The sequence below is a fragment of the Anastrepha ludens genome, chromosome 2, assembly GCF_028408465.1.
Source record: "Anastrepha ludens isolate Willacy chromosome 2, idAnaLude1.1, whole genome shotgun sequence".
NCBI lineage: Eukaryota > Metazoa > Arthropoda > Insecta > Diptera > Tephritidae > Anastrepha > Anastrepha ludens.
Genome location: NC_071498.1, coordinates 27045356 through 27067636, shown reverse-complemented (window position 1 = coordinate 27067636; position 22281 = coordinate 27045356). Strand labels below are relative to the sequence as shown.

Below are 22281 nucleotides of genomic sequence, written 5' to 3'. Positions count from 1 at the left end.
TTCGACTGGTAACTTTGTGAAAATTTATGCAAAAAGGTTAGGTCGATTACTTGCATATGACAGAAATTCATTATACCATTCAGAGAAAATGCTACTGTGAATCATGCTCAAAGCTTCGGCAGTGCATTCAACTTCTATGACATTGCCATTATCTGCTGCCTCTTTTGCAATTTGATCTGCCTTTTCATTAATTGGTATACCAGAATGACTCGGAGACCACACCACATAAACATTTGAGAATTGATTGGAAAGCCTCGCATTCAGGCTGTTTGGCTGAAGGGTTCCACAGCCTCGAAAGGATCACTAATCTCGGTGTTGCTAAATACGTGCAAAATTTTTTTAAATACACAACTGTAACTGGATTTCGTAGTAATAGTTGGTAGTTGATGCATGACTACCATGCGGAATTCAGAGAGAACGTAGGTTCGAATCTCGGCGAAACACCAACATGAAGAAAAAACAATTTTCTAATAGCGGTTGCCCCTTGGCAAGCAATGGCAAACTTCCGAGTGTATGTCTACCATGAAAAAGCTCCTCATAAAAATATCTGCAGTTCGGAGTCAGCTTGAAACTGTTGGTCCCTCCGTTTGTGGAACAACATCAAGTCTCACGCCACAAATAGGAGGAGGAGCTCGGCCAAACACCTAAAAGTGTGTTCGCGCTGGGTTTCGTGCCAGGATTGTTGGCGATTGTTTCATACATTGAACTGTTTTAGCTTTATAATTTCTTTGGCTGTGAGTCACATTCCTGTCTCAGCTGTAGGGACCTTGGGCGCGAGCATATAGAGTAGGTTGACTGGATTTGACGGGGGACACCCAAATTTCTCCGAAGGAAAGAGTTTTGAAAAGTTGTAATTTTTCTAATTGTGGTTTTGCTTTTGTATAAAGTTAGCGTATTTCTACACTACTCTATTTTTGTCCTAACAAAACTCCTAAGCAATTTTAAGGTTACTTGATGGTGTAAGCCTGCTTTTATTGCTGTCAGCAATTTGAAAATATTAGAATTGTGTTTTGTCTTCTCAATTACATCAGCATAGTGATCACTTACTACCAAAGACGAGCTAATAGCTCTTTCCAACAACCTTATACTCGACCTTCTCAAATTGTTGTTGACCAAAAAATTGGTGCTACGAACTATATGCATGATGCTACATTTTTCTAGGAATTTGCATTAAAACACCCCGTTTTATGAGTGTCGCGGTTTTAACGAAAGACGTAATATAATTTTGAAGAAAATAATTCACTATCGAAGAAGTCCGAGTTTAACCAGGTATCGACAATGACGATGCGCTCATATTCCCTTTGAGCACTAAATTAATTTATTAAACTTAATTTTGTTCTTAGGTCTAACATGTTTTGAAAGCAGACCTTCCAATCGGTACAACACTCCGTTTTTTCACAACAGTTTTAGCGGTCATATTGATTGTATACTGGTTGTACTCGTATAGTGATTGTACTTGAACGGTTTACTTTTGGAAAAAACGAAATGGCTCAACTTTTGCAACTGATAGTCACAGAGAATTTAAAATTCTCGGGTATTATACTGATGAAGCACTCAGCTTGAAATTGATTCGTTTATACTTGTCTATTTGATCGTCCTTTTTAATCAGCATGTGGCAGCGGAGAGATTTCTTATCAATATTCGCATATCACAGAAGCTTTTATGTCACTGTTGACATAGGTTTCATTCGTTAAATAAATCACAACCCATACAAACATATGTTTCAAGTAGTTCCTAAGTGGTCACATATTTATATGTATGTATATGTATACTTGTATAAAAACATGAAGTACAGTGGAAAGTAAAAGTAAGTACATGCACAAGGATTTTTTATAGTAATAAAAATTAGTAATACTTTAATAAAATAAGTTTCTATGTTCAGTTTTCAAATAAACTCGAGAAATTGCGACTCGGTTAAATAGGAAATTAATATATTTAAATAATATTACATCAAATACAGAAAACGAAGTGGTAACATTGTATTAACTTCCGCACAAAATGTGTTAAAGTTAGGCCAAACTCATTGGGTGGACATGTAACCACCGAAAAATTTGCCAAGCGAAGGGTTAAAGAAAACACCCCTCAACTCATCAAGACGGCAACTCATCCTTCGTCCTTATACGTGTGAAAACACTACACGTTGATAAGCTCACTCTGCTTGGTGTAGAAATTTATCAACTACTCTCACTCATATGTACATTGCCGAATTCAGAATTCAGTTTTAATAGAATAAAACTTTATTAAAGGATATTATTTGTTAGCTAATAGAGGTAACTTTAAATACAAATAATTTCATTCTCTCTTAATACACCTTTTTACAACTTTAACAGTAATAATACCTCTTATTTGATGTTGTTTTAGTTACTATAGTGAATATACTTGGCACAATTTTGTTTTGTTTAACTATTACATTAATATCGCTTAAAGTCTTTAATTTTTCCACTTGGTATATAAAAAAGCTGTTACATGTTAGCTCTCAATCTTGTACTAGTTTGACAATGTTATTTAATACGAATTCATTTATCCTGAATTCCTCTTTATATTGAAAGGTATTTCCACTTAAGTAGTGTTTTAATTCTGAGGATTGAATGCGTGGAAATGAGTGAGTTCATTAAAAGGAAACTTGTTTTATATTAGAATATAAGATATTATAATTGTTGGTAGCAAGTCCTAGTCCTAATGGCTTTAGCATCTGAGCAACAATAACATTTAAAAGTATTTTGTTTTTGTAAAAAGTTATTCTGATTTGTCAAAATCCTGCCAAGGTGCATTTGTTCTATGTGGACGGTATAATACGCAGTGGGTTCAAGCCATAAGTGCCTTACTTTACTATTCACTATTCAATTTTATGCTCAAATTAAATTTTTTTGCTGACATCACAAATATCTATCAACAAACTGGTCATGAGGCGGCACGAAGGAACCGAGAAGGCAGACTTTTATGCCAAAAAAGGGCAGAAGGGTTATTTATTTGACCAACTCCATTCTTCGGCTTTAACAAAAATAATATGAAACAGGAAACCGAAAAATGGATCCAAACTAAAATCAGGGAACACTGGAACGGCCCAAGCGGCCTTAATCACTCCAAAAAGTTGATCTAACCCTAGATCATAAGGGCCTCAGATTACTCTGTGGAGCACTTACAGGTAACTTTGCCAGTAATAAACACTTTAACACAACAGGGTTATCTAGTACAAGATCATGCAGGTTCTGCTGTGATGAAGAGGAGTATATGGAACACTAAATTACCAACTGTGAGGCATTAGGCCTCAGGAGACACAGAATCCTGGGCTCGTACCTACTAGAGGAGAAAGACATACAATTGCTCCCTCCTAAGGAGCTGCTTTGATTCCTCGGTATAATAAATAATTATGTATAATTAAGTAATTAGGAGCGCGCAATTACTTACTCAATCTGGTCGCAGTGCATAAAGGCCTTAACCTAACCCGTACAACCATTGCCATCTATTAGGTTGGGGAATAAGTTCGTAGCGTTTTTATCGAAGACCTTTATTTAAACAAAAAACAATAATTATATCAATAAGTGAATTAATTATATAATCACCGTTGCTGTTTACAACCTCCCGACCAATTTGATGATGCCGTTCCGCCAAAAATCGGCTGGTCTTGTATCAGAGAACTTGTTGAATCAGTTTTTAAGGACCCCTGTATTATCGAAGGTAACGCCCTTCATATGGCTTGACAAGGAGCGGAAAGATGGTATTCGGTCGGTGCAAGGTCCGGAGAATATGGCGAATGCTGAAGGAGCTCCCATTCGAGCTCTTGCAGAGCGGTTTTGACGACTTGATCAACATGGGACCTGGTGTTGTCGTGAAGGAGTATGGTTTGACCATGTCGACCAGATCTTTTCAGTCTAATAGCCTCATTCATGCGGTGTAGCTGCCGTCCCAGTCTCACCAAACACACATCATGATCTTCTTTGGATGAAGATCCGGCTTGACTATCGGCTTTGGCGTATCTCCCGGAGCCACCCACTCTTTTCTTTGCTTCTCATTGATGTATAGGCACCATTTCTCATCTCCCGTGACAATTCGGTACAAAAATCAATGCTTATGACCGCGTGTTGCTCGTTGACGGACGAGATGCTCAGAAGCAATTCGAAGGCGACTGTCTTTTTTTTTTTCGTTGAGCTCGTGAAGCAGCCAGGCTCCCAATATTTTGGTAAATCCCATTGAATGAAGGTGATTGAAAATCGTTTTATGATCGCAGTGCATTTTTTCCGCCAATTCACGGACTGGTTTGGCGACCGTTCTCCTTCAAAAGTGACTTGAGACATACTTTTTCGGATTCAGAAGGCCTTCCCCTGCGGGACGTGTCATCGACGTCAATGGCGACAGTTTTGAACTTTGCGAACCATTTCTGTACTGTAGACTGCCTATGACACCATCTTCATACACGTCGCAAATGTCGCGGGCTGCTTCAGCAGTTTTTTGACCTCGATAAAAAGCAAAGAAGAGCAGTTGTCGAAAATGTTGACTTTTGCCTCTTGGGTATACCATTTCTAAGCCTCCTAACTAATAAAAAATTAATAAATAACTCAAAAATACAATTAACATAGTTTTGTAGAGCAGAAAGAGTTCTATCGAATAAATACTTACACTTTGCCAAACAGCAAACAAATCGTTGTAAAATAAAAGAAAATATAAAAACAATATGAACTTATTCCCCAACCCAATATTCGACATTGCTACGCTTAGTTCAAAATCTGACTACACATTTCGTTGTACATTGGAGCACCCATAATTGCGAAAGTGTTTATTTTTGTAACCCTCAAATTTTCGAATAGTTTGGTAATGAAAAATAAAATGTGAAAAAAATTGTGATCTGTAGTGGGGAAAATCTAGTCAGTTTGGATTTAAAGCCGAAAAATGTATCAAAAAATGGGGTATGGCTTTTTTGACTAATACTCGGATTTCTTAAAATAATGGTTTGGTGAATAATACACTCTTATACAAACTTTTGACCTACGAATGTCCGTTTTTGGTTCTTAAGAGGTCAAAATAAAGTTTTTGAAACTAGTATTTTTAACAGCGAAAATAAATACTTGAAGAAATAGTAAGCTACACAGCATTATCGTGTTAAATAGCATAATTAATGCAGTTCCATTCGACGTATCAATTTCTAAAAAATATGTGCTACAAGTATATTTTTACAGCAGGGGTAGAACCTCAAAGTGAAAAAAATAAATTATAAAAATATATTTTTTTTTTACAAGTTTCGGAAATAATAAAATCCAGAAAAATGTACAACTGCATATATATTATGAATGCAAAAACCCATTAACTTACGCATTTTGATCTAACAATTTTTGTTTTAAAACCGCAATGAATATATTTCTTATATTATAAACTGAGAAACTAAATTACTACCTCTCTTAAAAAGTGAAAAGTAAAATATTTTATATTAGTGTTGGTTTTAAAATTTTGAGTTTGGTCAAGCTCTTCCTCCGTTTTGTGGAGTGCGTCTTGACGTTGTTCCACAAGGGCAAATAGTTTTTTTATGAGGAGATTTTCATAACAGAAATACACTCGGAGGTTTGCCATTGTCTTCTTGGGTTAGGTAGATCCAAAAGCACCAGTCAATGAGCAACCATTCAGCAACGCGTGTTTCATTCTGTTTCTTCGGTTCTTAAATTCGAGTTTTATAAATTTTTAACATCATTTAGAGTAGTAGAAAATACATACTTCAAGAGTTCTTAGTTTAATTAGGCAAAACTACTGTACTGCCCTGTTTTATCAAATGGGTTTGTACATTTTTTTTTCTTTAAACTTCTGTCGAGATGTTGGTGATGCTGCATCCGATTTGGTTCTTTGACGATATTAATTTCGGTTCTCTTAGTTTCTCACTGCTGCTAATTAAAATTCCAAATTAAAACTGTGTGAGGAAATGGATATCGGTGGACTCTGGTGAGATAATATTGTCCTGATTAGTATTTGCTCTACAATTTATCTTTTTACGACTAAATTTAAACTTTTTATAATGAACCTTACCTGACAAAGAGGTTTTATGTAGTCACACTCTACGGTACATCTTCTCCTTTAGAGTCACTCAAGGCAGTAAAATAGAACTTTTGGTTTATATATAGTTATGTATGCCATATATGTATGTACATACTTACTGTGTCATAATTATTTCCGCCCATAGCGTCCCATTTCGTAAATGTCAAACCTTTAAGTAAATTATGAACACATTTGACATGTCATTTGTGTTACCATTCTCAAAAAAATAGGTGGTTCAAAAAGCAAACGCTATATGGCCCACCCTGTATATACTTACTGTGTCATAATTACTTCCGGCTTAAAATAACTGAAATACGATTTAATAATGGAGAGTTAGCTTTATGTCGGTCTGATAATTGGCAAATAAAATGCTTCTTGATTCCAGCAGAGTTTCATATACAATGATAGGCAAAAGTCTACTAGGGGGGCTATGTTTTCGTTGGTTTAAAAGTCCAAAATATTTCTTGAAAATTGTGTTGATATAGTTTTATTTTAAACATTGTTTTAATCACAATAAACTGAAAAAAATCGGAGAATAGATAGAAAGTTGGTTTTCCCTGATTTTGCGCTCCAAATTTCCAATACATGTTCAATAATATTTAAATGTGAGCTTTTCGGGGGTGTGTTTAATTGGCTTGCTGCATAGTAAAGCAGCCAATTCTTAACAATGTACGCTGTGTGTCTTGGATCGTTATCTTGTTGAAAGATCCAACCTGCACGAAGCTCCAAATTATCCACCGAAGGTTTCAAATTATGTTCCAGTAAGCATTTGTTTTTATAAAGACCCATGTTACCCTCAATTAATGTTATTCTTCCAACGCCAGATGCGGCAACAGCTCTCCAAACCATTATGGTGCCGCCACCATTCTTGACGGTCGGTACCAAATTCTTCAGATTAAGGGCAGTATTTTTTGTTTCTCCAAATTTTTGCTCTTCTATTGCTTTCAAATATATTCATCTATGGCTCTTCTGTAAACAAACTTTTTCGCCAAAAATCCATCCCCGTTTCTTTATGTGCTTCCGAACTCCAGGTTTACCGGTTTTTCAGGAATTAGAGACTTTTTGGTGTGCTCCTGTTGAAACCATTATTGTTTAGAGTTCATCGAATTGCTATTTGATCGGCACGCTTTTATTATGTGCTTGCTATAAGTTCGGCTAATTTTGAAGCATTAACTTTTGGATATTCGTCCACTTCTTCGAGTTTCAAACTGATACCTCGGAATAGTTTCCTCGATAGACCCAATCTTTTTAAAGTTTTTTTTTAGAATGGTATAAGTTTAAAATTTTTAAAACTTCACCATATGAAAGCTTGGAAGTTCACTCTGTATGTAGACTTTTGTCAACGCGGTTTTTGCGTTCTTTCGCCGTAACTTTGTTATTGTATGTTAAAGAATGGATTTTTGTAGATTATTGTGATAAGAAAAAGGTTTCAAACAAACTTGTATTGACACAAATAGACTTTCAAACCAACGAAATTAGGTGGTGTATGTAGACTTTTGTTCATTTTCATTGTAATTTTGTTGTTGTATGCAGGTTATAATATTCTGCAATTAATGGCCAAATGAGACAAACTTAGTACTTACTAAAACTCTTTGGTGCTTTGGAAAACAAAAGGACGAAACTGAGAAATTTAAGTGAACAATTTTTTAAGTTAACTCGCCACCAAGAAGTCGGTTCTTTCTCCAGATTTATCCGATGAAATTTATTTTAAAATTTAACTTACAGTTCTATAATTACAATACACTCATTAGTGTCTACCCTCAAATATGAACGCACATATACATTCATATACCATATTTTATGTTGTTAAGAGCACAAACAACTGTCTCGTAAATTAGATTTTATCCATGGTATAAATTTACTAACTCGTGTGTAAACTCCAGGATATCCATCTCTTCCACAGCCAACACCCCAAGAAACTACACCAACAATAAAATACTTTACTCCATTTGATAGTAAAAGCGGGCCGCCACTGTCGCCTTGACAAGAGTCCATGCTGGGTCTTCCGGCACATAACATACTGGATGTTATTCTGCTGCTTTTATACTTTTGATTCCGACATTCAGTAATCGACATTATAGGCACCTTTACCTGGTTAACGATCGCAGGTAAGTCCCCTCCTTCCGAAGTACGACCCCATCCAACTACAGTTCCAATTCGACCTAAAATATATATATTAGTTATAATCTTAAGTAACGGAAGGACAGTACTGCTTACATGTACAGTTTGTATGTATGGATATGCATAAATGAAAGTAAAACATGCCATTAAAAAATATCAATATTAAACATTATAACTGCCAAACAACAACTCAAACGGTACAAACAAATGACACCCCTTATTTATAAGTATATTAAAGTTTCAGAACGAGAACGCGCCAAAAAAGGTAAAAAGAATTTTCATTATGTTATGAATTTACGTACACTGTAGAAGGTTTGTATCAAATTTATCCTATCCAAGAAATGTATATTTTTATTCTTGTCAGAAAAAAGTGTGCATTACAGATTTAATTATACGTATACCGGTAGCTTTTGTTAATATGAGTAAACATTCGGTATTTAATGAAATATTTACTGCTTTGTACGCTTTTATTGTAATTCTGATTAAATAAAATGAATAAATAATTGGCGCGTACACTTCTGTTAGGTGGTATTCGTCTTGATGTTTTTTCACAAATGGAGGGACCTACAGTTTTATGCTGCCTCCGAACGACAGATGGTTTTTTTGAAGAGCTTTTTCATGCCAGAAATACACTCGGAGGTTTGCCATTGTCTGCCGAAGGGCGACCGCTATTAGAAAAAACTTTTTTCATCGCTTGGTGTTGCATGCACGGAGACTCGAATCTGTGCTCTTCCGAATGGTAGTCACACACCAACCACCGAAAAATCTTTATATGGAATCGCTTATTTTGCAGTTGAAGGCTCATAATCGCCTACCAAGCCAACAGCCCTCTTGACTGAATTATTATAAAATGAGAGAAGCAGAGAAGTGTTTGGTCGCAGTAGCATACATATGAATTAGAACGATGTGTCATTTAAAATTTTTTTTTTTAATATTTAAGTATGAAAAACAAAAATTTTTTATATATTAATTTTTTTTTATATATAATATACAAAAATATTATTTTATTTCACAACCAACTCGGCATGTGCGGGTATTAGATAAAGTAAAATCAATTACATCTAATTCTCTTGTTACACTTAGAACGATGTGTCATTTAAAATTTTTTTTTTTAATATTTAAGTATGAAAAACAAAAATTTTTTATAATTTTTTTTTATATATACAAAAATATTATTTTATTTCACAACCAACTCGGCATGTGCGGGTATTAGATAAAGTAAAATCAATTACATCTAATTCTCTTGTTACACTATGTTCCCAAAAAATTCGTATAAAAAGAAAATTAGGTGAAAACAATATTAAAAAATTCTTTTTAGAGTTCACTTTTATTTCGTGTATTACATATTTTAAATTATTAAATTTTTTATAAGAAATAAATTAATAAACGGCGAGCGCAAAATCTATGGAGTTTCAGAGACGTTTCGCTCATGCGTCGAAAAATCTCACTCTTTTTGCTCTATTAGATTCAAGAAAAATTCATAAAATATTGAAAATCGTGTTAAAACAAAAGAATTCGTGTAAAAATAGATGTTTTTCTTTTTAACTCGTACTTAGAAGAATATTAAACCAATTATTTTTATTAATTTATTATTTTTGCGCAAAGGGATAAAACACATTTTTGGTCTTCCCATTTGAAACATAAATAGACAATCCTTACGAAGTCTGAAGCAGTTGTCCATGCAAAACGTGGATTTTTCAAAAACATAAATGCAACGCAAGTAAATTTTTGATTAATCGGCAGTAACACGCCCACTTTTGGGACCATGTACGCATATTGCTCCTCACCGAATTCAGATCGAGAAAAAACTTAAATAGATATTTTGATAATTCAAGGTGGCGCAAAATTATTCACCTTGTCGGAAAACTTTTAATTTTTGCGTATGGCAACGTGCGTCAATTATATTTCACGCTTATAAATTAGACGGCTGCAGTATGCAAACAGACAAGCAATTGGCGCTCGTAAAGGTCAAAATAAAGATTTTCACCACAAAAAAAATTATTTTTTATTTAATAAAAAAGTTATTCAAAAACAAAATTGGACGATGAATTTTGTGCCGCTTTGTACAAGGTAGGTTATTGTTTAAATTTTGCAAAATTGGTAAATAACCACGTCCACACCCATATAAAGTTAATTTTTAAATTGAAAAGAAGTGATATCTCTGATAAAAATAAAACAAAATTACTCTAATGCAAGAAAAGAAATACGAAAAAAATCTTGAAAGTCCACGCCCACCGCAACTTAATAAAACTCGCTCAATCTTGGTTTACGTATTTCATTTATTGTTCATTCGTCAAAATTATTAATGAGAGCGCCCACTTTTTATATTTAGAAACCAATAGTTCAAATTAAATAAATAAATAAAATGAATTAGGTTTTACTAATATGTATCAGATACATAAAGTTCGGTTTGGCCGAATTTAGTTCCTTACTTCTTTTACAAGGTTTTATTTATGAATCGGTTATAACTAAAACTAAGTCTAGTAGTCAGTTTTTAAATTTGCATGTTAGACAGTTGACGCGGGGCGGTCGTTTCCTTTCTATGTAGATGTGATAAGCCGATTGTGCGAGAACAGTATCAAGAGAGTTTGGGTCTGCAATTGTTTGGGATATTTTTCTCTGTTGTTGTTGATTTTCTCATCGACAATGAACATTTGAAGATCTTTGTGTATGTTTGAGTTTTTAACGTAGTCTGGCACTGCTGTGATTGTTTTAAATATATTGGTTTGTAATCCTTATAAGACATCGATGTTAGTAGAGCCGGTAGTGACCCAAAGCTGTATACTTTACATCCATATCAGCTTTATAAGAGAATTTTATAACTGAGGCACACTAGTCATCGGAAATTCTGCTGTCATAAAATCGTTTGTTCCTAGAGTGGAGCATTCCGCAGTTCCCGGGTCGTCCATCAACCTAGCCCCTCTCACATCAAAACTGCAGTGCACGATGAAGAATCGCCTCCTACAAGTATTCCTGTTTTACACAGGATATCAATGCTCTCTCATCCCTTCTCTCTAATCCAGGACGATATGCATTTCCGTATCCACTGGTTGGCTTGTAGTCGGAAGCGTTTGACTGTTCTCTAACGGAGTCGGATGCCGGTCTACGGCGGATTTGCTATGGCATGGGGATCCACTGTAATCGATCGTTCTCGAAATGATAGAATAGATTTTCGGCGGTCACTTCTCGTAATAGAAAACCTTCGAGTGTATTTCTGCCATGAAAAACTCCATATAAAAAATCATCTGCCAAAAGCTGTGAGACCCTCAATTCGTGAAGAACCTCGGCGGTATTTTATCTCCCATATTGGAGCCACCAAATCATTCAATTCAAATCATAAAAAGTTTGTTATCCTGCCACGATAATGTTTACGGTTCATTGCAACGGCATTACCGAGATAATTTTAGAAGAACCACTGTCCAATGAATCCGCAATCCATAAACCACACCAAACGATACGATATTCCGTATCCCAACTGTTTAGGTGACAATGTGCCTCATAGCTGAATGCGCAAACTCCACTTCTTGCAGAACAGCCATTTTTATAAAACGTTCAGATCACTTTTACGCATTCTTCAACTGAGTTTCGCTATATGAACAAGTTTGCCCACATCTGTAGAGCCAAGTGCCTGGAAAAAATTTGATAAAATTAGCATAGCACAAATTATTGTTGTCAAAGATCTGCATCACCCTGTACTTGAAAAGGATCTCAGAATTCTGAAGTACATCAGTATTCTGTCAAACAATTTCGCAAGTTTCGTGTATAGAAAGGGTTCAAAAATGTATCGAAAGTAATTGTGCAGACCGACTGCACGATGGCTCATAAGAAATCACTCGAAATGTTTAATCACTCAAAGCAATGATAGTTTTCAACCTCAAGATAAAACTTTACGTACAACAATATTTATAAAGATCATTTTTTAGGAGAGAAGTAGGAATGCTTTGAGACGATGTAATGACAAATTTAAAAACACAACAGAAGCAAAGCGAACATTCTTTTATATAAAACCAGGCATATATGAGAATCGACAAGCCTAATTTTGGAACTAGTAAAACTTTGCTTGAATTTTCTCTCGAACGACTGCCGTGCCGGACCACTTTCGTTCAACCTCCAGACATGGCCAAGCCTACACAGCCGCAATATTTTAATACGCTTCACTATATCCACACCTCGAAATAGCTCATATAGCTCGCTGTTCCATCAGATATGAAACTCATTCTCACCAACGCGAAGAAGACCAAAGATTTTTCAGAAAATTTTTCTCTCGCACGCTCCCAGTGCTTTCTCATCAGTTGTCGACATCGTTCAAACAACCTCGCCATATACAAGAACGGTGATGATTAGGCTTTTGTACAGCGCTGATTTCATTTTTCGAGAGAGGGCTCTACGTCTCAATTGGCTACTGAGCCCAAAGTAACACCTGTTGGCAAGAGCTATCCTTCATTTAATGTCTAGGCTGACGTCGTTCTGGCTGTTAATACTGGTACCTCGATAAATAGAGTCCTTTACCACTTCAAATTCGTTATTGCCAACAGTGACGTGTTGTCCAAGATGCGAGGACTCTTTGTATGTTGACAGCAAGTACTTTGTTTTACTCTGGAAGAGGATGCTTCCATGTGTAAAAGTCCACGCAGGGAAAGTTCCTGATCGCCATTCACTTGGGAGTGGTCAGAACGATTCTTCCGCATACGGTCCAAGCAGGTCACAACTTCCAGGCTTCGCCCAAATATTCTCTAGGATAGTGAGAAGGTGAAGAAACATCTTGGGTTGTTTGCGGTGTTTGCGACCGACCTCAGAAAAACTGACCCCAATGAAAAATCGAAAAGAGGAATATAATATTCTCCACTTAAGTACACATGAATCATATCCTTTCCAGGGGTTTTTTAGGCATAGATAAGTAGGTAGGTGAAATGGTTGAAGTACCACTCTGGCACTCCCCAAGTAGCACAAAAGCGCCGTTTTGATACCATTATGAGACCTTCAACAGGCAAATATCTACGGCCAGCCAGAGCTGTTAATGTAATGGAGAAGATGGATGGGATTGTGATTGGCGCATTACCCCAGTCTGTCGAAGAAGCATCCTGTGACCTAAATCGTGTAACTGGCAAACCTGGATATTTACATAGACAGTGCTTGACAGCCTCCTTCTCTGAACGGTCCCTCCAGTTTCAGCAATCGGAATTAAATGGTAAATCTAGCTTTCCAACGTATGTGTCGATCGTCCAAAGAGTTTGGAAAATGAATGGCGTGAAGTTCCCAGGACTTTCAAAGTCTTCCGTCTACTCTACTGGGGTCAAAGAGTTTTTTAAATAGCAGATGAAGAAATGGAGCTAATTCTGCACTTTCCTGAGAAATAAAAAGTGCAATCCCCCTTTAACAACAGTCAGAGGGATGCCAATTACCGGGTAGAAAGTCTCTGAGACATACGCATAGTTAATTTTTCGACCAGAAATTCATACGATCGTCGATTTGATGATGATGGAGATGCCCTCAATAAATTTGTTCTAATGTTTTGAAAAACATTTTGACGAAAATCTTTCACAGTCTTTTTCACCTGAATCTCCATGGAACACCAGGCATTTATCGGACGGCTTTAGGTAAACTTTATCAACATCTTCATCATCACTCTATAAGCTCTCTAGATAATCGAGCATTTCAAACGTATTTTTAAGGTATCTAATAACATAAACAAAGCAAAATATGTACTAGCTCTGTATTCGGACCAACGTAACCAGTATGTGACAGCGATAAAACAACTTAATCAAACACAAGTAAAAACAGTAATTTATCGCTTTTTCTTTTGAACTAATTATCTACTCATATTTGTAATTTACAGTTCATACAACTTTTTTTTTAGTTGCACGAAAGTAAAAAATATAAATATACTTACTTTTTAGACTTTGTCCTCCTCAATATTTTTCTTGATATCAATTTACACACAAAACAAAACTAACGCCGGTGCATCTATTCAGAAGCAAAACTCAACTGCAACCTGTGCAATCCCAATCGCAACGCTTCGGATGAAATTATGTTGCATATTAAATTAAATCTGCAGTAGCCAATTGTTTTTAACGGCGAATAAAGAGGGCCTATGGTGTGGTTACGTATACGTCACCTTGGTCCAGAATGGGTTAAAGAAAAAAATAGCCCATAAATGTGCAATGATATTAGTATTTACGGAAAAACGTGAGAAATCGTATTTGAATTTTTGAAAACGTATTTAGCCATGGCTGGCAGCGAACGTTGGACTCATTTTAATTGTAAAGACAATTAAAAATTAGCAATTGATTAATTATTGATTACTAACACTAAGATTAATAATTGAATAACTGTAAGTGTGATTTGTTGCAATTAACAATTAACTAAATTCGAAAAGTTTTGTGAACTTAATTAAATCCCCACTGCGGCCTTACCCTAACGCACATGAGCCGTTCACAAGCTAATTCTCCTCGACAAAAATTCTAATTCTAAAATTGAAAAAATCATTACCGGCCACTCGAAAATAGTCAACATCGCAATATTTCCTATTATTTAGAATTATTTACGAATATTTGGCGAATCGTGATATTTTTGTCATGACGCAGCCAACGCAATGGAAATTCTTCAGAATTTTTAGGCAATCGTGATATTTTTTCTGTGGCAAGCGCGTAGCCACATATGTATGGGTATATGTTCACACACGGGTAGATGGTGACCACTGTGCAGTCATGACCCTGGATGGTAAAAATGCGTTCAACTCGGCAGACTGGGAGCACCTTCTGAACGCGCCTGTAAAGCTAGCTGTCCCAGCCTAAATTTGATAGAATAAAAAAGTATGAGGTTAAAGTAGGTGACCTATCTTTTGACTGGATGGCAAGAAGTGATCGCAGTGACTTGTTGTTGTTTTTTAGATGTTGTGTGGCAAGTGTGCGATTTAGAACGATTTTTATTAACTTAAAATAGAGGTCTTTGTTCAGAAAAAAAGAGGGATAACGGTCTAATTCTTCAAAGTTTAAAGAGGCAGCATTAAAACAAAATAGTATAGTATAGTAAGTTTTGTTTATTATAGAGCTCCCTTCATTAAAGAATTAGTTTAAATTCACCATCATTTTTTTCTGCCATCGTTGTTTGGCTTTCGTTTTTTTTTTTGTTGAATTTAATATCTTCAGGAAAACTCGAACAAAGGTTGCGCACGGAAAAAATGAAGACTCTCAAATGGGTGACATTACATTTCAGCAGGAAATCACATATGTAAGGAGGAGGATTCATCAACAATTTTATAATAAAAATACCGGATTTCAACTTACCTACATGCAATTATATCCAAAGAAAAAGCAGAAATCAGATTTTAACACGAACAGCTCGAAAATTATAAGGATTGCATGGAATACTGCAGCTAACGAGATGTTTATGACCTAGTGAATGGAAAATATATAATTTTATTACGAAATACTTGAATTTTCTTGTAAATACTTACTCAATTCACTCCTTTTGAAGAAATAATATCGACGAAAAAAAGAGTGAAAACGAATGAGTTATGCCGATTCCCCATTTTTTATGAAGAGGTGTGGTTCTTCCTACTATTTAAAAATATTTTATAAAATTCACACCAACACGCTACGGGAGCCGATATGCCAAGAGGAAGCGAAAAAGCTGCTTAAATAAAGAGAATCATTGCAGCGAAGCAGCTGTCGCGTCGATTTGTTTTTGCCATGCACCGAGCAAGCGTACGGTATATGCATGTAAAAAGTTTTATTAAGTCGGTATCGAGGTATACACGCTCATCCAAAATGGGCGTACTCCCGCCTATTTTGCAAGCAATTTTGTAAGTCGTTTTGTTTTCTACAACAGAGATATCACGTTATTTTCTGTTTTGAAAATTACCCGTATATGGCAGGACCACATCCTCCTTAACGCCCATTTTTAACATACATATATTTTAAGTCTGGTAGAGTGAATTTGTCTAATTTACCTTGAAAAAGTTTAATTTTGTTTGGAAAATACTAGTTTTGATTGGTTTTCTGAAGCTGAATTCGAAGTGTGTTACCTGTACATAATTAAACATAAATATATGTACTCGTATGTATGTACGAGGTGAAGTAAACAAGACTGGCGTCATAAGAATATTTTTGATAGCGCCATCTTTTTAATGAGTTAGTGCGTTAGAAGTTACATCTCTAGCTGACTTCCAGTGAAAGCTTGGTGACGCTCGGTTCAGTGGAAGCGAAGTTATTGCAACCAAAGTGTCAGTATGTTCATGTCATCGGTACAAAAATGAGTTTCGAACAAAGACCTAATATCAAATTTTGTTTTGAAATCGGTTAAACGTTTACCGAAAAATTTGCATTGATGAAAAAAGTTTACGGCGTTGATTGTCTATCTCGTGCCAGCGTTCATGAGTGGTTTACACATTTCAGAGATGATTGTGAGGGCACAAATGACAATGAACATACGGGCCGCCCAACATCAGTAATCACCGAAAATTCCATAGACATTTTTTGTAAATTTATCAAAAATTAACCGAAAACATCGATTTATCGCATTTTAACTGATCATTTGGGCATAGTTGAGGACCAAAAATTGCTCAGAATTCAGCATTTGAAAGACCTCATTAAAGAGGCGAGAAAAGACGAGAACTTCCTTTACAACATTGTAACTGGTGATGAAACGTAGTATTTCCAACATGAACCTGAATCTAAGCGTCAAAGTGCCGAATGGAAGGCCCCAGACGTACCATCAGAAGTCAAAAATCAATTCGATGCTCATCGATATTTTTACGATTCCAAGGGAATTGTCCACTAGGAGTTCGTGCCGACGGGCCAAACCGTTAATGCAATTTTCTATCTTGGCGTTTTGAAGAGTTTGTTGTATCGCATTCGTTGAATTCGCCCTGAATACCGCGAGGGAGGAAGCTGGCGCTTATTGCATAATAATGCGCCATCTGGTCGATCCACTCTTGTGACTGATTTTTTGACTAGAAATCGCATTTTAACCATCAATCACTCACCGTATTCGCCTGATATGGCTCCCTGTGACTTCTACCTATTCGGAAAATTGCATTTGGCCATGAAAGAAAAACGTTTTGCGTCCGTAGAGGCCATCCAAAAGGCTTATACCGACAACCTGAAGGACATTCCGGTCAATGACCTGAAACACTCTTTCGAAAAGCTTTTAAATCGCGCAAAACAGTGTATCGAGGACAGAGGAGACCATTTTGAATAAATAACCTGAAGTTATCAGAACAAAGCTCCTGTCCTTATTTTAGCTTAGTCTTGTTTATTTTGGACTCCACCTTGTATATTTATGTTATAGTGAGCGCGAGTCCGAAAAAATCGTTTCGATTATATTGCAGCGTTCATCAAAACGTAGAAAAAATATTGGGTATAAATTCCAAAGCTCAGAATTGAATACTTGGACCAATCCCAAGAGGTCCCGAAAGGCTGCTCTATTTTTTCATATAAAACACACTAAAAGATCAGGCGTTGAGTGCTCAATCTTGATTTTCTGTTTAAATATAGCGATTTTTACGCGTATGCATACATAATATTGCTATAACACATGAGACATTGCGAAATACCTTAGAATAGGTTTACGTAACCGATTTTCAGCCTGATATCTCTTATCGATAAAACTACGTTTTTAGAAAGCACTCCGATGTAGTATTTTTTCCACCCGGTCACCCTAATATGCATATTTTGTTAAACAAAAAATGAAATAAATGAGACTTATCTTAATTTTAGTGTACCTGCTGGATCGTAGTTATAACGTGGCAAGCATACGGGCTTTATAATTTTCGAAAATGTCATCGGTTTTCGCAGTTTTAGCAAAGCTATGTCGTTGTTGTAGCTATCAGGATCGAAATTTCTGTGCTTAATTATAGAAGTTATAGCCCTCTGGATCGCGTTTGACTCTGAAGTAATATGTTGATCGTGATCACCAAAAATAATTCTTATTTTAGACTTTCGTAGCTTCTTAACACAATGCGCGGCAGTTAAAACATAATCTTTGGTAAGTAAGGATCCACCGCAATGAAATTTTCCATCATAGACTATGCGTGCCATCCACGGGAATTGATTTACACCTGTGGGTCTGCCACCAATAATCCTGATTTCTTCGTTGGGATATCCACAATCTATGTAGAAAAAGGTAATAACTTAGAAGGCTGATAACAAATTTGGCGAATAATAGTATTATAACTATATGTATATGTAAACTATATGAAAATTAAACTTATGTACGAGTATGCCAAATAGATTGCTGTTTTTGTAAAAAAATTTAAACATCTGTAAATCCCCAAGGCTGGTTCGCAAACTAAAGTATTGAAGGATATTAAAATTTTCTGCCTCACCAATTATGAATCAGTATGAACGCATATCTGCATCGATATGTGTATTTTTAATACCCCAAACGTGGTAGTTTGCTTTGCTTGCTAACGTCTCCGGTTAGGTGAAAATGTACCTTATAGGGCAATAAATCAATTTGCGAAAGGCACCTTTTACAAAACGACCATTTTGATAAAATGTTTCAACTGAGTATCGCCCCATGAGTAAGTTTGCTAAAGCCTGTGGTATCAATTGCCTGAATGATAAAAAAATTAACATATCAGATATAATTGCTGTCAAAGATGTGCATCGTTCTTCAAGCAACTAAAGCATAGTTTAATGCTCTGCTTTTTATAAGCCTTCGAATATAGACGATTAACACATTTGACGATTCTATAGACTCAGCTGCAAGCAACCTTATTTCCAAAGTTCTGATACCCTTATTTTTTTAAGGAAATAATAGACTATACATCAAGGATTCTAAAGGTAATCAAAAATTTGCCCTTCGACCACTTTACTCTTAGCTGTCCCATAAACGTGTGCCCTCTTATTACTTATTATAAAACATAATATTGAAATTCGTATGCGTATTGCTGCCATAATTTTTTTAAATCTCAGAAAACGTCGTTTACAGATTTCCTCCAACTGTTTATTATTAGCAAAAAATTGCGCGATTAAATTAACTATTGCTTCTCTTTACCTTTTCTTCATATCATAACCATATCATATCATAATTAAACAAACAAAAAACTCCAAAACATTCCACCAAAGCAATTTCTTTGAAAAAAAACCTTTCAAAACAGTCTTGACAGCTGATTGTCAATTTTGCAGGTAGTCTGCCATATGTAAACGGGCAGATTAATTTTGAGGATTTATTGCGAAGACAACATCAGAGTTATCGGGTGAGATGCGCCGCTAGCGAGTATGGCTATAGCTCATTAAACTGGTATAACTCACATCTTACAAACACATGCAATTTAAGCAACTCTATTCCCGCGTTACCAATATATGTTAATTTATACCAGTTACTTCATCTATTCGCCACGTGTAACCGCTTGGCAAAAAGAAGAGGCTCATTGTGAATACTTTTGTATGTGACAAAACCATGGAAATAATTAAGTTAACAATATAAATAATTAACTACCATTCATAAAATAACATTAAATTGTTCTATGGTTTACATCGACTTTTTTCAATTTTTTACTACCTCAGTTGTCAAACTGAACATAACTTTTTATTATTAAAACATGATCTCTCGACCTGTATGAAAGATATCTGCTTTGTCTTAATTTTGTTAAAAATCTTTTTGTTGCTTTGATTCGGATTTATTTCATTTTTCTACAAACAGCTGATTTGAGGCTTAACTGAACTCAAAACTCGTTTCTGCGCAAATGCCAATGAATGCGTATGTGCATATGTATGTGTATTATGTTAATATGCTGTAACACTTTGCAAATGCAAATAATTTACTGTGGACTACGAATGGCTTCATTCTGATTGTTACCCGTAAAATATCTCGATTGGGTAGAACTGATACTACTTACATATTATTTATGCAAACTTACTGCTAACCTTTCTAAAGTTGCAAAGTGCTTTAAGAAACACTTACCACATTCACAGGTTTTAATATGGACATCTTCGTTATAATCAGCATATTCCTCTGCTTCATAGCCAAATGCGTTTGAAATTCCTGCGCTAATTCGAAATATTGCATCGAAAAGAAATCTGCCGCTCCTATTTGACTTTAAAATATTTGTTGTGTTGTTCAAGTTCTGATTCGAACTATAAGACATATTGTTTATAGACGAATGATATGCGAGAATCACGTTGCCCAGAATTAGAATCAATATAATTTGTTGCTTGAACATTTTTATCTTTTATGCATTTTGAGTTCATCAGATATGTTTCATAATTAAGTTATTTACAATGACTAAAAACACAAGCAATCATTTTAAAAAAATTTCGAGCAATATTTTAAAACATATTTGCAGAATTTGGTTTTTATTAAACTTTATGTAAATAATAATAAATTCACTAACATTTATTTGAGTAATAATTAGCTTGAAGAAAATTGTTGAACAATAATATGCAGGGAACTAGTGATTTTATAATTATGGCTGAATCTGTGCTTGATTTAGATGCTGATTTCAAGTTTTTAATTTTCTTTATAAAAATATTTATACTCGTAGAATTAATTTGTTATGAGCTTATTATTAAGTAATGATCTGGTTGGCCGTTGTAGCCGAGTGAGTTTTTACGTGACAACTAATCGGTGGGCCGCAAATGGAGCAACATAAAACAGTATGCCTACTCCGAACAGCAGGAGGTTTTTATGAGACCCTTTTTCAGGGTACAAATGGATACCAAATTCCTGCTGAGAGACGACCGCTATTAAGAAAAAACGTTTTCTATCATTTGATGTTTATACCCGCAATGGGTTTGGTACTCGGGCGCTACGAGATGATAGGAACGCACCAACCTATTCGAAAGAAGAAACAAACTTCAATTATTTTGGGCGCAATTTAAGAGACTACTACAAGAAGTTTAATATTATCGAGACAAAATTATTAATTTTAAAATCATATAACGGCAGTGTATGTGTACATTTGTGTGTAATTCGTATGGCTTTATTCTTATTTATCATAATTATTTTATTTTTGATTTCTTATGATTTAACTGCTCCATTGCGCAGTGATCCCTGCTTTTCTTCTTCATATTTTGCCTTTCTAAGCTGTTTTGCTCTGCCAACAATTCACTTTTCATATCTTTCAATCCTTCTTTTTTATCTATAATTTAAGTAGCGGGATGAAAATCCACAAAATGCCAGGGTATTCCACATTTCTTTATTTCTCTATCATAAAACTGTACTCGTATGTTCCGTTATTACGGCAGGTATATTATTTTCGTCTGTCTATTCATTTACACGTTTACACTCTTGGTTCATTTTAATTTTACTCGATAGTTCTATGCGACCTTCTTATCGAGGAGCCATTTTGCGACTTATTTCAATCCTTGGTTCTGAGACTCCTACAACAATTCGTTCATTTGACTTTTTAAACCATTCACATATGTAAAACTCCGCTACATAATCCACTACACAATAGCTCTGCATCTGAGTAAAAGGGCTTGTAAACAAAGAGCGGAGCGTACTGCACTACACTGCAATATGGAAAGAATAATGAGATGACGCCTATCGTGGTACCGTTACTTTGCTCTCAGCAAATTTGACAATGAGTGACGTCGTATTAGCACCAGTATGACCAGATTACTATTTTCGTAACTTGATTTAGCATTTTTTTTATTTAGTCTTGGAGTTTTAGTCCTGCTAAAATGCCCATTTAAAGAAAATAAAATACCAAATTTTTATTGAACTAAAATTAAAAAAAAAATGTGTTGAATGTTACTTTTACGTTTCTCCTTACATTTGTAATAGTAATTATCGATAACACAGGGTAGCACAACAAAAAGTATATGTACAATATAATCTGAGATTGTTATTAAATAACAAAAAAATGCTCAGCGATTTCCAAACGTTTCAAGAGTAAAGTTACATAAAATTCTATATAAGTATTTTACATACCTTGCCTGTCTGTTTCTTAGAATTTTTATATGGGCATATTTGTATGTATGCGATGTGCGCACCTAGAGGACGCCTTACTAATCAAGCTGTCAGTCAATAATTGATCGCAATCGGGCTGCAAGCCCCACTATTTAGTCGGCCGCAATTAAGCTGGTGTACTGCGGGTATATTCTTATCGCTTCATATATAATATTTGAAGAGAAATCGACCAAATAGTTGACAGGCAAATCTGCAGTGTACGGGTAGCCTTAAGGCTTTTTG

General features: G+C 35.4%; 2 protein-coding genes across 5 annotated transcripts in view; both read right to left on the bottom strand.

The window, feature by feature from the left end:
- Positions 1–2479, bottom strand: part of LOC128866350 (acetylcholine receptor subunit alpha-like) — a 44939-nt gene extending 42460 nt beyond the window's left edge. For both annotated transcript variants that reach the window (XM_054107001.1, XM_054107012.1), the window contains exon 1: positions 2340–2479. The gene's annotated coding sequence lies outside the window, so the exon portion shown is untranslated. The remainder of the gene's footprint in view (positions 1–2339) is intronic.
- Positions 2480–7705: 5226 nt separating this feature from the next.
- On the bottom strand, positions 7706–20987 carry LOC128866375 (trypsin-1). Of its 3 annotated transcripts, none has more exons than XM_054107053.1 (3): positions 20050–20471; positions 17864–18250; positions 7706–8180 (listed from the first exon to the last, which is right to left on the bottom strand). In XM_054107053.1, exons 1-3 carry the CDS (start codon positions 20306–20308, stop codon positions 7825–7827), a joined length of 1002 nt encoding a protein of 333 aa, XP_053963028.1. In that variant the 5' UTR covers positions 20309–20471; the 3' UTR covers positions 7706–7824. The 3 variants fall into 3 exon arrangements, with proteins under 3 accessions (XP_053963028.1, XP_053963047.1, XP_053963037.1); XM_054107072.1 differs by lacking the exon at positions 20050–20471 and adding an exon at positions 18467–18652; XM_054107062.1 differs by lacking the exon at positions 7706–8180 and adding an exon at positions 10461–11767 and having other exon boundaries at positions 20050–20987.
- Positions 20988–22281: the final 1294 nt, after the last annotated feature.

Bases quoted from the DNA above. Each gene is read 5' to 3' on its own strand.
- LOC128866375 (XM_054107053.1), bottom strand. From the start codon at position 20,308: ATGTTCAAGCAACAAATTATATTGATTCTAATTCTGGGCAACGTGATT. The intron at 18,251-20,049 runs GTAAGTGTTTCT...TTTTCTACATAG, and splicing joins TATTAAAACCTGTGAATGTG to ATTGTGGATATCCCAACGAA. The intron at 8,181-17,863 runs GTACACTAAAAT...TATATATTTTAG, and splicing joins TTATAACTACGATCCAGCAG to GTCGAATTGGAACTGTAGTT.